This window comes from Pelodiscus sinensis, chromosome Z, assembly GCF_052426305.1.
Source record: "Pelodiscus sinensis isolate ZL-2025 chromosome Z, ASM5242630v1, whole genome shotgun sequence".
Taxonomy (NCBI): Eukaryota; Metazoa; Chordata; order Testudines; family Trionychidae; genus Pelodiscus; species Pelodiscus sinensis.
Window position 1 is genome coordinate 3,193,529 of NC_143085.1, and position 15,823 is coordinate 3,209,351.

The 15,823-nt window shown below is 52.9% G+C and overlaps 1 protein-coding gene across 2 annotated transcripts in view; it reads left to right on the plus strand.

The window, feature by feature from the left end:
* The first annotated feature begins 3,243 nt into the window (after positions 1-3,243).
* The window catches only part of MMP11 (matrix metallopeptidase 11), a 35,447-nt gene continuing 22,867 nt past the window's right edge, over positions 3,244-15,823 (plus strand). The window contains exon 1 of one of the 2 annotated variants that reach the window (XM_089775158.1): positions 3,244-3,412. In XM_089775158.1, the coding sequence (XP_089631284.1) occupies positions 3,308-3,412 (105 nt within the window). In that variant the 5' untranslated portion in view covers positions 3,244-3,307. The remainder of the gene's footprint in view (positions 3,413-15,823) is intronic. The other variant, XM_089775157.1, reaches the window with a different exon arrangement.

Sequence of the window (15,823 nt, forward strand, 5' to 3'; positions counted from 1 at the left end):
TTTAAAAAAAAGGTTAAGAAACACTCATCTAATCCATCCTCTCTCACTCTTGGAGGCTAGATCCTTCTTTACAGTCACATGCTCTGAGTTTCCATCTACACGAGCAAACTGTGGACCTGGACCAACAGAGGGAGCAACGGCATAGACAGGACTGAGGGGTTTTTAACCCCATACTTAACCCTGCTCTAAGAAAGGCATGATCCATTGTGAGAACACCACAACATGAGTGGATACAAAGAAAATACATTCAGAAAACCACTGACAGACTCGCTCACAAAACTCTCGTCTCCAAATTATTCTAGTCACTTATTATCCTGGACTGAAACCTGGCAAAGGAACTGTCAACAAGTGCTAATTCCGTTTACAGTGCTAATTTGTCGAGTTTATGCAGGGTGCCCATCCTACCCCCTCGGGGTGCATCGAGGGCTATGTTCAAGCATGCCGGGGAATACAGCACTGAAGATGAATAGCTCCAGGGTTGTCAAGTAGGATATCACGCGTAAGTCTGGTTCTACTTAACATCATCATTGATTATCATCATTGCAGATGATACCAAACTGGGTGGGGTTGCGACTTCTTTGGAGGATAGGGACATAATTCAAAATGACCTTAGCAAGTTAGAGAAATGGTCAGAGGTAAACAGGATGAGGTTTAATAAAGAGAAATGCAAAGTGCTCCACTTAGGAAGGAACAATCAGTTCCATACATACAAGATGGGAAGCGACTGTCTAGGAAGGAGCATGGCGGAAAGAGATCTAGGGGTCATAGTGGACCACAAGTTGAATATGAGTCAACAGTGTGATGCTGTTGCAAAAAAAGCAAATATGATTCGAGGTTGTATCAACAGGTGTGTTGTAAGCAAAACTCGTGAAGTCATTCTGCCGCTCTACTCTGCACTAGTTAGGCCTCAGCTGGAGTACTGTGTCCAGTTCTGGGCGCCACATTTCAAGAAAGATGTGGAGAAATTGGAAAGGGTGCAGAGAAGAGCGACAAGAATGATTAAAGGTTTAGAGAACATGACTTATGAAGCCAGCCTTCATGAACTGGGTTTGTTTAGTTTGGAAAAAAGATTAAGGGGGGACATGAGAGCGGTTTTCAAATATCTAAAAGGGTGTCACAAGGAGGAAGGAGAAAATTTGTTCCTCTTGGTTTCTGAGGACAGGACAAGGAGTAATGGGCTTCAAGTGCAGCAGGGGAGGTTTAGATTGGACATTAGGAAAAAATTCCTAACTGTCAGGGTGGTCAAATATTGGAATAAATTGCCAAGGGAGGTGGTGGAATCTCCCTCTCTGGAGATATTTAAGAACAGGTTGGATAGACATCTGTCAGGGATGGTGTAGACGGAGGTTGGTCCTGCCTTGAGGGTGGGGGGCTGGACTCGATGACCTCTTGAGGTCCCTTCCAGTCCTATTATTCTATGATTCTATGATTACCTCGAAGAGGGGGAAACAGCATGCTAGTGAACTTCACGGATGAATCTACATCGGGAGGCGTCACAATACACCATGGAGAGAGAGAAATTAGAGGAAGCGAGCAGGAGTAAGGTTGCACAAAAGTCGCGAACGTGGCGTGGGAAAAAATGGTTGAGCAAAAAAAAAAAAAAAACTGGAGACCAAACTTGTTGAGAAAAAACGGTTTTCTCCTTTTCTCCTCGGTGATGGCACTCACTAAGTTGCCAGGTGGTTTAACAAAAAATACCAAACTCCTCCCCACTTGTTCCCCCTTCCCTCCCACGTCGGGAAAAAATTCTGTTGAGCAAAGAAAAAAAAAAAAAAAGACACTGCGCCTTTAAATTCCCACGCTCCCCACTCCCCCTGCCAGGGGAAAAATATCTCCCTAACCCGGAGGTGTCTACAGCAGGCCTACAAATGGGGAGGGGAACGGTCAAAGAGGCTGGTCCTAGCATCACCACATCGGGACCGATCCTTTCTCATGGCCCTGATCCAACGCCTAGGCAGACCCTGTGCCTGCCACATTGGTTTACAGCCGTGGACAGAAAATACCACTGGAAGATTGTCCTTGGTAGAACGCAAGCTAATGCCCCTAGAGAAGGTGGTCCCCATCAGATACCCAGGAGGAGGCAGGACGCTGGAGACGAGATGAGCCGAGGGACTACTCGATGTGACTTGGCAGTGTGACGTGGCAGCTAAAACGGCTGGGGTAATTTTATGCACTATCTGCAAACATTGCATGATGCAGCCAGAGGGGGGACAGGTTTCTAAACCAGGCTGTGTCTAGACTAGCAAGTTTTTCCGCAAAATCATCCGCTTTTGCGGAAGAACTTGCCAGCTGTTTACACTGGCCGCTTGAATTTCTGGAAAAGCACTGACGATCCCATGTAAGATCGTCAGTGCTTTTCCAGAAATACTATGCTGCTCCCGTTCGGGCAAAAGTCTTTTTCCGAAAGACTTTTGCGCAAAAGGGCCAGTGTAGACAGCACAGAACTGTTTTCCGCAAAAAAGCCCCGATCGCGAAAATGGCGATCGGGGCTTTTTTGCGGAAAAGTGCGTCTAGATTGGCCACGCTGGGTGCAAGAGAATCCCCCAGTTCCCACGCTGGGTGCAAGAGAATCCCCCAATTCCCACGCTGGGTGCAGGAGAATCCCGCAGTTCCCAATCCTCTCTCATGGCCCTGATCTTGCAGTCCCGATGCCTGGGCAGACCCTGTGCCTGCCCAGAGGGCTGTGGATATAGGTGGCTCTGTGAGGATGAAGGGGTCCCCCCCACACCCAGGTGGCAGGCTGGGGGGCAGAGGGGAAAGTAAAGGGAAGTGCCCCCTGCACAGCTGCAGCAAAAGCCAGCCGGGAGCTATTGAAAGACTCAAATAGGATGAAATTTTAAGGTCCTTTCACCCCGATTGGGGCCCCCCCATTTCAATCCTGGCCCCCCTGGAGCAACTTCCACCAGCCTCAAGCAGGTTCCCCGCTATAGACACAGCCCCGACTTGGGAGGGGGGCTCCCGAGGGTCCTTCAGGTAAGAGCCCTCCTGGGAAACCTGCCCCCAGAGCGCTCCGGGGAGAGGGGGGACGAGAACCACCTGTTCCCAAGCAGCCCCCTGCCTTGCTGCCCCGCCCACACCCTGCCCCCCACTTGTCCCCTGGGCTGTGGCCGCGCTGAAGGGGTTAACGCGTCCCCCCCCCCCCCGGCCCCACGTGACCCCGGGGCTGCGTCCCGTGTAATCCGAAGCGGGAGAACAAAGGGCAGCTGGGCGTATAAAAGGGGCGGCGGGCACCCCCCGGCCCCAGGTCTGCGCCGCGCCGCGCTCCGGCTCCGGCTCCGGCTCGCAGCGCTCGCCCGCCCCCTGCCTGATGGCTCGGGCGCCGCTCCCCGCCCTGCTCGCACTACTACTGCTGCTGCTGCTGGGGGGCGCGGCGCTGCCCGCCCCGCGGGGGGCCCGCCGGCACAAGCCCCTGGTGAGTACGGGGCGGATCCCCTCTCTGCCCTCCTGGGGGGCTGGACAGACCGACGGCCACGGGCCCCCAAGTTCCCACGCCGGGCGCGGGCGAACCCCCCCCCAAGTTCCCACGCCGGGCGCGGGCGAACCCCCCCCCAAGTTCCCACGCCGGGCGCGGGCGAACCCCCCCCCAAGTTCCCACGCCGGGCGCGGGCGAACCCCCCCCCCCCAAGTTCCCACGCCGGGCGCGGGCGAACCCCCCCCCCCCCCAAGTTCCCACGCCGGACGCGGGAGACCCCCCCCCCCCAAGTTCCCACGCCGGGCAAGGGAGCAACTCTGCCTAGGGCTGGGGGTGGAGGGAAGGGAGCGTGTCCCATGTCCCACAGCCCCCCTGCGTTGGGGCTTCTCCCTGCCACCCCCACTCCAGAGAGCCATCTTTGTGTTTTGGATACACACACATAACGAGTCTCCTTTCCTGCGCCCCCCTTTTTTCTTTAAGAACCTGCTGCTGCTCCCCATTGGGGCATTTTCCTTGGCAAGCCCCTCCCTGCTCCAAAAGAGAACTTGGAAACTTTGTGTTGTTGTTCTGCTGGGGAAACAAATCTCTCTCTTTCTCTCTCCCCGCTCTTTCCTTCCTCATCCTGCCCCCCTCCCCAAGCTCCAGTTGTCTCCCAGCTGCAGATGCATGGTTTGTTTTGGAGGGGTCAGGGTTGGTTTTTTGTTTTTTGTTTTTTTGTAATGTCAGCTGCCTCCTGTTTTGTTGGAGGGCAGAGAAAGCTGCCCTCTGGCTCTCTGCATGTCAGGATCTATTTTCAAAATGTGCTCCCTTTGCAGAGGGAGGCAGAAGATTACTGTGATCGCTAGCCAGAAGATGACAAGGAATTCTTCGTAAGGCAGGGGTGGGAAACCTTTTGTTGAATCAGAGCCACTGATCCCCAGAAAAATCACTGGGGGCAGCACACACAAGTAAGAGGAAAAACCCTCTCTGTGGAGCCCCCGAATGAGGAGAGACATTCCTCTCCCACGGCGGGGGATAGAGGGTAGTAGACTTCGTGTGCTCTAGTGCAGGTTTCTTACCCAGTGGTACAAGTACCCTTAGGGGTACTCAAGAGAAGTCTGGGGGAGGGAGGTATGTCAGCACAACTGAAACTTGGAGAAAACTGAATGTTTGTTGTATATTTTACAGCGCTTTTTTATTTTTGGACTTTTTACACCCAAAAATGTCATGGCCCGCCCAGCGACAATGACGTTGTTGAAACAAATGTGTTGCAACGGTAGAAAAAAAAATCTGTGTGTGTTTGAAAACTGTAGGTACTGGGGGTACTTATAATTTTTTTTAAAGGGGGGTACTTTATAAAAAAAGGTTGAGAAACACTGCTTTATCCCCACAGGAGGAACTGGCGCAGCAATACTGGGGGGGGGGGCTGAGCCTTGGGGGCTGAATTCAGGCAAGGTGGGGGCCACATTTGGCCCCTGGGCCTAGAGATTCCCCACACCAGCCGTGTAAGTATAAGTATTGCGACATCCGTTGCCTGGTCAGAGTGCATCCCTCGGGCTGTGCTGGCCATTCCAGATGAGAGCGAGAAATGTTAACTGAACAGATGAATCAAAGCAGCGGACTATGGGGAAAGCAGGAGGGTCACCTGCTGATGGATGCCCCTGGTACCCTGGGAACAAAGGATGGAAAAGGGGGCCCAGAATGTAGGGTATTTGGGGGACTTCTCTAGTGGCCCAGTGTCTAAGCGCTCTGTCTCCTGAGCTAGAGGTCTAGTGTTCAAGCCCTACCCTCCACCAATGCAGACTTGACACCCTTAGGACATAAGATTGATAAGGGGGGCTTTGAAGGCAGGGAGCGTGGGATGCTCCCCCAGTAGGCAAGGCACCTCCTGCCAGAGGTCAAGGGTTCAAGCTCAACCAATGTGGACTTACAAAACCTGGCACTTGGACTGAGGCCATCAGCTACTGGAACAGCTGATACCAAGGTGAGGCAGAAGCTGGAGGTGCAGCCAGAGAGGACAGACAGTTGCCTCTTCTAGCACTGTGCCTGTGTAATTGGGTTTATTAGGCACATGCCTTTTGGTGTCTGAACGGGTGACGGAGCAATGAATGCCTAGTAGCACTGCTGGGGATTAGCGCAGGGCCCTGCAATGGTTTTACAATCCTGCTCTGTCATCAGAGAGGTTTAATAACTTGGCTGTTCAGTTTGCTGGCGGCTGGAGCTGGGCTGAACCATTCTTGGCCTACATCACACGTTTATTATTCAACAGAAAATGTCACTGAACACAACCCAGCTGCGTCTCCCTGGGCAGTACAGCAGAGCCGAATGCAGGGGATTTCTTTGCACGTTCCCAGCTATGTTAGCCTTTCAGTTAAACTTTGCCACTGGTCGATCTGTAGCTCCACCAGTGAGCCAGAGTTAGTAACTGACAATTCTGGAGCCAAATCTGCAGAGACATGAACTGGAATAAGAAGAGGAGGAAAGATTCTAAGCCACCTCATGGCATCACTGCATAGGGAAATACAGGACTGGTCTCAAATGGACCGGTTGGGCATCTCATCTGAGTCCTGCAGGGAACAAGCCCATGTTGGTACTCAGTAGGAAGGCATTGCTATCAGCAATGTTCCCTCTAATTTTTTTTTCCTCCATTCGGGTGCAGAATAAACATTGTTCTGTGCACCAAAGCAAGTGCAGATGTGCACCATCAATAGAAACACATTTTGCTGCCGGCCAGTGCTTTGCTAATCACTGTGCAATGTCAATCCCAGATGCTTCAGATAATAGTACACCGCTCCCATGAGGGAAGGAGTTAGGGTTGCCAGATGTCTGGTTTTCACCCCTACAGTTCGGTAATTGTGCCTTCCGTCTGATGTAAAAACCCAGAAAATATTGGACATGTAAAATGTCCGGTATGCTGTGTTTTCCTCTGGTGGAAGGCCATCAGGGACATTTTTCCCCTACCATGTCTGGCGAGGACAGGGGGAGCGAGGAGCGTGGGAATTTAAAGGCGCAGTGACTTTTTCTTTTTTGGCTCAACAGAATTTTTTCCCGACGTGTTTTTTTTTGGTGGGGGGGGGGAAGAGGAGAAGGGGGACAGGGGGTGTTCAGTATTTTTTGTTAAACCATCTGGCAAACCTAGCCAGTGGCATCACCTGACCAGGAGGAAAGCTTCCCCTTCATCCCAGGCAGCCAGCTGCTGGCTTATGTTATCCTGAATTGTGATCGTGAACTACCCAGACAGAGCAAGAGTAACAAAGGATAATATCCATATTCTGCTTAAACCACTGATACATCCTTTCGGCATCCTCATAAACATTTAGTTCCAGAGCTGAGCATTTCACCCACTGGTTGTGTTAACGGTGTGTCGTGCAAAAATACGTTTCCTTTTCAAAGGGACACGGGCAGTCTAGGGCTTTTATTTTTAATCATCTGATTTTTTTTCAAAAATCATTTTGTCGGAGCACCTCTGCAGAAGCCAATAGTGGGGGCTCTTTCCAGAAAGGTTTCCTGATCTTCCCAGCAATCAAGAAACTAATTTTCCAGTTAGTGTCACTGTGTTTCTGTAACTGCTACCAGGTGGATTTGAACCTGGAACCTTAATATAGGACTCTCTACCCTCTCAGCTAAAAGCCAGCTGGCTCTCAGCCCGTGCTGTAGAGGTCTCTTGAGTTTAACTGTTGCTGTGGGCAAAGTGCCACTCTTTGGGACACTGAACAACACTAGATGTGTGGGTTACATTTACACTGCAGCCAAGTAAAAAAGTCTTGCCATGTAATTTAATGGGACGCTTGATTCTTGTATTAAGACAGGCTTGCTTGGGATTTCTGGATTGACCTCTTGATGGAGGCCAAAAACCTTTTGTGGCACCCAGAGAGTGGGGGGGGGGGGAGTTGGGGGTGGAGAGGCTGGATTTCTTCCTGACCTCAGCACGTCCGTTTTAAACCTGAAGCAGGCTTGTTTGCTGTACACCAACACTAAGCTCAAGGCCTAATATTTGTTCCAACTGAGTGGGGGAAATTTAGGGGTCGTGGACAAGATTTCCTCTAAGGTTGTTTTTTTTCCATCCATGGGTGGAATAAATTTTGTTATGTGCATCACAGCATGTGCAGATACGCACCACTCACAGAAACAATGCCATCCACTGTGAGCAGCTGTGGGCACTCTGCTAATCAGCTGGGTGGCCCCCGGATCTCTGCCGGGTGGCCACACAAGGGCTCAGCTTTTACGTTGGCGCCCAAAGGAAGAGCAAATGAGAACAAAAACCGAGCTATCTGCAGCGGTTCTTGTAAAAGCCCAGAACTAAGATCTCAAATTTGCAAAAAAAATGAGGTCTCACTTCTACCCTGACTTGATTAGCTTAATTAACACAAGCAATTTCTTCCATATAGATATATATACCTGCTTCTGTGACTTCCACTTCAATTCCTCTGATGAAGTGGGTTTTACCCACAAATGCTCATCTCCTAATAAATGATCAAGAAGGAGGTGGAGAAATTGGAGAGGATCCAGAGAAGAGCAACAAGAATGATGAAAGGTCTAGAGAACATGAGCTATGAGGGAAGACTGAAAGAATTGGGTTTGTTTAGTTTAGAAAAGAGAAGACTGAGGAGGGACGTGAGAGCCGTTTTCAGGTCACAAGGAGGAGGGAGAAAACTTGTTCTCCTTGGCCTCTGAGGATAGGACAAGAAGCAAGGGGCTTAAACTGCAGCAAGGGAGGTTTAGGTTGGACATTAGGAAAAAGTTCCTAACTCTCAGGGTGGTGAAGCACTGGAATAAATTGCCCAGGGAGGTTGTGGAATCCCCATCTCTGGAGATATTTAAGAGTAGTCAGTGGTCCCCAACACGGTGCCCGCGGGGCCATTTGTGTGCACCCGCCAAGTGCTCAAGGCTGGCCAGGCCCTGGGCATGTGGCACATGTATGGTGCAGGAGCCGGCCCGGGCGCATGGCGCACGGTGGGCGCCGGCCCCGGGAACGTCATGAATTAGCCGCCCGCGCTCTGGGCGCACGGCACTTGGGGGCGGGGGGCCGGCCCCAGGCGTGCGGCCCTTGGAGGGGGGGGCCGACCCCGGGCGCGAATTAGCCGCCTGCGCTCTGGGCGTGCGGCGCGTGGAGGGAGGGGTGGCCCCGGGCGCGTGGCACTTGGGTGGGGGGGGTAGCTCCGGGCGCGCGGCGCTTGGGGGGGGGGCGGCCCTGGGCGCGAATTAGCCGCCCGCGTTCTGGGCGCGCGGCGCTTGGAGAGGGGGGCTGGCCCCAGGCGCACGGCGCTTGGGCGGGAGAGGGGGCAGCTCCGGGCGCGCGGCGCTTGGGCGGGGGGGAGGGGGCGCCGGCCCCGGGCGCGCGGCTATGGGGGGAGCCCTGCCCCCGGGCGCCCAAGTGTCCCCGCCCTCTGGTGCCCGGCAGGTGAACGGCCACGCCCCCTGGCTCCCGGCAGCCTCAGATGGTTGGGGACCACTGGGTTAGATAAATGTCTCTCAGGGATGGTCTAGACAGTATTTGGTCCTGCCATGTGGGCAGGGGACTGGACTTGATGACTCTCGAGGTCCCTTCCAGTCCTAGTATTCTATGAAATCTGTTGGTCTCTAAGGGCATGTCCACATTGGGGAGTTATTTCAAAATAATGCCCCTTATTTTGAAATGACAAGGTGCATGTCCACACGACCCAGCCTGTTATTTCGAAATAATGGGGCTTGTTGTTTTGAAATAATAAGTGCTGCTTGTGAAAGGGTTACATCTAGACAGCGGAGCTATTTCAGGATACCGGAGGAATCCCAAAATAGCTATTACAGATCTTTTACCTGGGCCTGTTATTTCAACATAGATTTTGAAATAACGGGCATGCTATTCCAGCATCCTTGTAACCTTCCATGTGGGTTAAGGGATGTCTCGAAATAGCCCATTATTTTCAAAATTTGAAATAAGCTCTTTCAAAATACATTCGAAATAAGCTATGCAATTTGCGTAGTGCAAACTGCATAGCTTATCCCAAGATGAGGATGCTGTCTAGACACACCAAAGAGGAATACACTTTTTTCAAAATACAGGTTGAATCTCTCTAGTCCGGCAGCCTCAGGACCTGACTGGTTCTGAACAAGAGAATTTGCTGGACCATGGAAGGTGAGTATTGTCTAGCAGCTTACTGGTTGGTTAGAGGACATTGAGGGGTAAATTAGAGCTAAATAACAACATAGTACACTGAGAGCCAGGACTGGTGACTGAAAACAAACTGTATGAGACTGCAGGAAACTTGGCCCACGCCCATAAAAAGTAGACATCTGGCAAACTAACATCATGCCGGACCACCAAAGTTTCTGGATGAGAGAGTTCTGAACTAAAGAGGTTCAACCTGTAGTTATTTTTGGAGTTATTATTTGAATAGGACCCGCCCCACTTCCCTAACGTCAGCTGATGCCATCACCAGCCCTGGGGAAGCTCTGAGTTGTTTTTCCAGACCAAATGGAGCCCCTGGAAGTAGCCTGGTATTCGGCTCCGTCCGGGAAATTATCCGCAGTCCATTTCACTAAGAGTACGGCCAAACTACATAGGGTTGCCAGATGGTTTCAACAAAAATACGAAACACACTTGACATGATGTCACAATCGACATTATGTCTTATTTAGAAAATACCGGACGGTTCAATTTTCTCATTTCCATTTTCTCAATTTGTTTCCCGGACAGAAAACTCACATACTGGGCTGCCCGGTTTGAAACCAGACACCTGGCAACCCTAAAACTACATCCTTCTTTCAAAAGAGGGATGTAAATTAGACAGCAAAATTGCAAATGAAGCCGGGCTTTGAATTTCTCTGCACTTCATTTGCATAATGGCAGCCACACATTCTTTCAAAAAACACTATTTCGAAAGTGAGGCCTTTTTCGAAAGATCCTGTACTCCTCTAGACCGCGGTTTCACTTTCGAAATAGCGTTTTTTGGAAGAAGGCACGGTGGCCATTATGCAGATGAAACATGGGAAATTGAAAGCCTGGCTTCATTTGCAATTTCGGTCTGTCTAATTTACATGCCTCTTTCAAAAGAGGGACATATCTAGACAGTCCCTAGGAAACTAGCCTAAACTATTTCCGGAAACTAGTTAAGGAAACAAAACTGGGAGCATGCAGGTCCCCTCCCCCCCCCCCCCCCCCCCCCCAGACAGTTTACGAGGCAAGGTTGATCTATGCTGTTTGTTTTCACTCTAAATATTGAAGTGAACAGTTCAGGAGAATTTAGACCTGTTTATCCTCCGCTTCAGCAGTGACTCAAGAGTGTGTGTAAACATTTGCGCTCCTGTTAGGGAAGGCTTTGGCAGTGTCTGGCTCCCCCTCACAGACACACACCAACAAGCTACCCTTGCTGAAGGCTTTGTGGCATCTGGCTCTAACATGGCGCAGAAGGGAGGGCCTAGGGGTGTCGGAAATGGGAGAAGGAGGAAAACAAAATGAGTAGAATCCAGCTGCTGCGTCCCCCACACCGAATCACATCCCCAGTTATCCTGTGGAGGATAAAAATAACAGCAAAGGCCCCCATGCTTCATGTTTGAGGTCAGGAACACATCAGCTGGGGTCAGGAGAGATCCCTCTTCCCCCTCCCCCCGCTCTCTTCTCCCCATCACAGAACTGGCCTAGGGGTGTTGGCTGGCTTGCTTCAGCAATGCTGGCAGGGCAGGAGGACTCTCATGTAGGTGTGATGAGCAGTAACGAATGGCTGTGATGAAGTGGGGGGTTTTCACCTGGTGGTGTGGCATGTGATTTCTACTGTCCTATAGTAACTCTGTGTGTGTGCCTCAGTTTACCTGGGCACTGCACCTGTAGGGTTGCCAGGTGTCTGGTCTTCGCCTGGACAGTCCAGTTTTCGGTGCCCCTGTCTGGTGTAAAGAAACATGTAAAAAGTTTGGTATTTTCTGTTTTTCTCGGACTGAAGGCTGGTGGGGACACGGGGATCGGGCAGCGTGGGGATATTTAAAGGCACAGTGACCTGTTTATTTGTTTGCTCAACAAGTTTAGTCCTGCTATGTTCAGTATTTTTTGTGAAAGTATTTGGCAACCCTAAGCACGAGGCCGCTGGCCAGGTGGGCCATGGGCAGAGGGCTGCTCCGAGGTAACATGCAACTGCTACCCAGCAAGCATCACGCGTTAAGGATGATGCTTACGGGGGGGGGGAGGGGTTCACATCCCTACGGCATATGGCAGACCAAGACCAGGCAGGGACCTGCCTTTGTGGGTCCAGAGCGTTCTGCACCCCAGGGTGCCATGCTGATCAGAGTGCCCCCAGGCAGCTGACCCTGCAGGACAAGGACCAGTTAAGAAGCAGGATGAGCTAGCGGTTCAGTCCAGAAGTCGGGGGACCCGGGTTCTGCTGCTGACTCAGCCAGCAGCTCCTGTGGGCAAATCCCCTCTGTGTCCCCCTCGCCCGCCGGGACGTGGGGATAAGATTTCCAGGCACGGCGCAGCACTGAGTGGCTTGGATGAAAGCCAGTGCGAAACAGGAGCCCACGAGGCCGCCGAGAAGGGAGGTGCCCACACTGCGTAGGTGCCCGGAGCTTTGGGGTGCTACCGTTCTGCGTCGGGCCCCAGGCCAGAGCAAAGCTCGGGGCGCGTCAGGTCTGCCGTCGAGGTGAAGCACGTGAACCTGTCTGAGGGCCAGATGCTTCCGCTCCGCGGAGTGGGCCACGCCAACGTGGGGATCTTAGCCAATCAGACGCAGCGTGTGGGGGAGGGTCAGGTGATGTGCTGCCCCGCCCACACGATTGAGCAGCAACGTTTGCTTCCTCTGAGGGGGTCAGTTCCATGCGGAGCCCTGGCACCATGGGCCGTAATGCTACCAGAGACTCGTAGCCACGTCCTGGTTCACAGACGTGCCCTTATTCCGTGTCCAGCACCCTCGTGTCCCTGCCCGGTGGGTCTGAGGGAAAGAGCCACACGCAGAAGTCAGCCCAAGCCGACAGAACCCAGAACGATGCGGACTCGTGAGAGCTGCCTTCCGGCGCTGGCTCTGTTAACTGTTTACACGCACACAGGCAGAGTACGCCCACCACAGGGCCAGCCCAGGGCATCCAGGCTGAAGAGGCAGCCATCAGGAATTGGAAGTCAAAGATGCAGGAACGGGGCCTTAGTGTAAGTTGGGCAAAGATGCAGGAACGGAGCTGCTTGTATGCACGGATCCCCGCCCCCTCCCTGCCATTTTGCTTTGGAAGGCTCCCAGGCAATCGCCCCGTGACCGGGCCCTGTTTCCCATGTGTCTGGTGGTGGTTGTTGTTGGCAACGAAGAACAAAAATGTTTATTTTTCCTTAGCAACAGGGACCACGACCCACGGAGAACTGCAAATGTTTATGCCCTCAGAGTCAGGGAGAGGGCCCAAGCGGATGTACAGAGGGAGGGTGAACTAATGAAGACGTCAGGGTTATGGTCATTTGCAGCCCTTTTAGTCAGGTGATGATAATTGGCAGCTTTGGTCCTCACGTAGCCCCATTGCAGCCAAAGCCTGTGAACTACCAGAGGCAAGAGCGTGCCCAAGGGACAAGGAAACAGATCCCCAGAGATCCGGCTGGCCAAACATCTCAAGAGCCCCTAGTCTGATTTCCAGGGAATTGTGTCTCAAGGAACTTTCCCAGAACGTAGATCAGTCCGGTCACAGGAGGCTTATTCTGTGTGCAAGGTCAAAGCTAAAATGAAGCACCAGCTGTCAGCCCGTGCCAGGGATGGGATCTGCTGGCCTATGGCGTCACCTGTGCGGGGCCCAGAGCTGTCCTTCCTCTGTGCAGCTGCGTTGGGCACCTGAAAATTTTGGCCCCCCCTGGGTCTTCGTATTCACCCGCCTGCCTCTTCCTATCCCTGGCTCTGCTTCTGCCTGCAGCGTGACAAGGCCTGCCAGACGGGTTAGGAGAGCATTGAACCTGTCCAAGAGCCATTGAGAGGCAGGGGAGCCCTCCCCCAGCTGCTCGCCAGCCCCGGCTCTGTCTTGTCCTCTTCTCAATTTACTGTGCGCGTCGACTGGGCCTTAGTGTAAAAATCTGCTTTCAGGCTATTTCATGAGCGTGTTGCTGAAGATTCTCAAAGGAAAAAAATCACATTTCTAACACACACCTGCACGGGCTGTTGTCAGGCGTAGGGACACCAGTTTAATAGTCCTGCATAGGCCCCATAAATCTGCCCCAGCAGGGACCCCCCCACACATGAGGGGCCATGTGCCAGACACCAACACCCACCCAACCTAAGGGGAGCAAGAACGAACTGGGCCAGGGAACAGCACCCTTTATCTAGGAGGATGTGCCTGCCCAGGCCAGGGACTGAGATCCCCCTTTCTATAGGAGCAGGATCCCCTGGGGGCAGGACCCCGAGCTGAGCATGTGCTGAGACACCCCCAGCTCCCTGGCCACCCGTGGAGACCCTCGGGCTACTGGGCGGACGGGCTGAAAACTGCTGGGTCGGGAAGGGCTCACGTTTTCGATCACTATGCAGGGGATTCCAGAACCTCTCCCCGTTGTCACAACACTCTGTTTTACCCGGGTGTGGCCTTTCCAGGACGCACAGCAAGGACGCCCCACCAAGTGATTCTCAGTGGGGCACCGGCCCACACACCTAGACACTGCATCAGGGCACTGGCTGAAAATCTAAGTGCAGGCTGGACCTCCCTAAAGGAGGGATTTTGCTGGACCAGGTGAAGTTGGACTTCAGGCTCACCCAGGGCTCCCCTCCTGGTCACTGGCCCCAGTGCCCTGCCAGTGGGGCACCGCTAGGGTTGTTGGATACTTGCACAAAAAACACCAGACATGGTGGAGGGAAAAAATTGGTTGAGCAAAAAAAAAAAAGCGGAAGGACAAAGTTGTTGAGCAAAAAAAAAGTCACGGCGCCTTTAAATCTCCATGCTTCCCACTCCTCCTGCCCCACTTCTCCTGCCCCCAGACGTGGCAGGGGAAGAATGTCCCAAGCGACCTTCCGTCCGAGAAAAACAGAAAATTTTTACATGTCTGGCATTTTCTGCTTTTTTTACTGGACAGAGGTCACAAATACCGGACTGTCCAGACCAATACCGGACACCTGGAAACCCTACTCATGCTGGGGGGGTGCAGGGGGTAGAAGCGGCAGCTCACAGGCTGGGCGTCCGCAGGCTTACAGTGGATGGAAGCAGCAGGGAGGGGCGAGGGATTGCCAGCTCCTCCCTCCTCCCCCGCCCACTCCTGCTTAATCAGTTAACTAATTAAATGGGTTTTTACATCCCTACGATGCAGGAGACCAGACTAGATGGTGGCAGTGGGCCCTTCTGGCCTTTGAAGCTACAAGTCTAGGTACTTGGGCAGCGCTTTGGGATCCAAATCTGTTCTGGACTGGCGGACGGGCTCGCGCCGCGTGGGGGCAGAGGTGACTGGCGCTCCCGTAGAAGCATGTTCAAACCCAGGCTGGAGCAGGCACATGACTCAGAGCCAGGGTGCAAACCCAGGAGGCGGCCCTCAGTGTGGCTCTGTTCCAGGACAAGAACCGGGGCGTGGACGGCAGCAATTCTTACCCTCCAGTCTCGGAGGAAATAGCTTTACTTGCCAGTGATGTAAAGAGAGCCGATCTTCCCCCTTCCCCGTGGGGTGTAAAGCCGAGACGGGGAGCTTGCAGAAATACAGCGCGTTTGGGTGCAGGCTGGGGGATGGCCCAAAAGGATGACGTCTCCCCCAGTGAAGGTTGGTGTGAGTAGCCATATGATCAGTCATGGCAGCAGCACAGGGAGCAAGAGGATGTCTCGGCTCCCCCAGGAGCTGTCAGAGGGCAGCTGTGATTCTGATCCCCGAGTCCCACCCTGTTGCTTCCTTTGAGAAGAGCAGGAGGTCTGTCCCTAGGGGAAGAAATCGGTGAACTACAGAGCCCTTGTGGCCACTGGCTACTGCGCACAATGCAGTGAAATGGAGTGAAATGATGGGGGGGAATTGCTTGGAACTGGTCATCCCAGAGCACTGAGCTCCAGGTACACCTCACAGGCCCTTGTATGAGCCGCATGACACCGGGGCACTAGCCAAAGGCAAATCACAGAATCCTAGGAAGTTGTTCTTCCACTCTGCGCTGCGCCGATATGGCCTCAGACGGAGCGTTGTGTCCAGTTCCGGCCACCATGCTTCAGGAAAGGGGTGAACAAACTGGAGAAAGTCCAGAGGAGAGAGCAACAAAAATGATAAAGGGCTTGAAAACCAGCTATGAAGATGTAAGTCATGGAGGGGAGGGAGAGAAACCAGTTGAGTCTGTTCCCCTGCAGGGCAGGCTAACCCCTCCAGCAGGGGAAGTATCCAATATTAAACTGCCCTATGCCAAGTTTGCTCCTAGCCAGCTGGGAGGGGCTAAGATGACAGCACATTGTTGTGGTTATCAATATTGGGGTGGCAGCTGAGAGCCTCTGTCTTGGCCCAGGACTCCCATAGGTGTTGTACAAACCCAGGCTACAGCAGTGGAGCTGGCA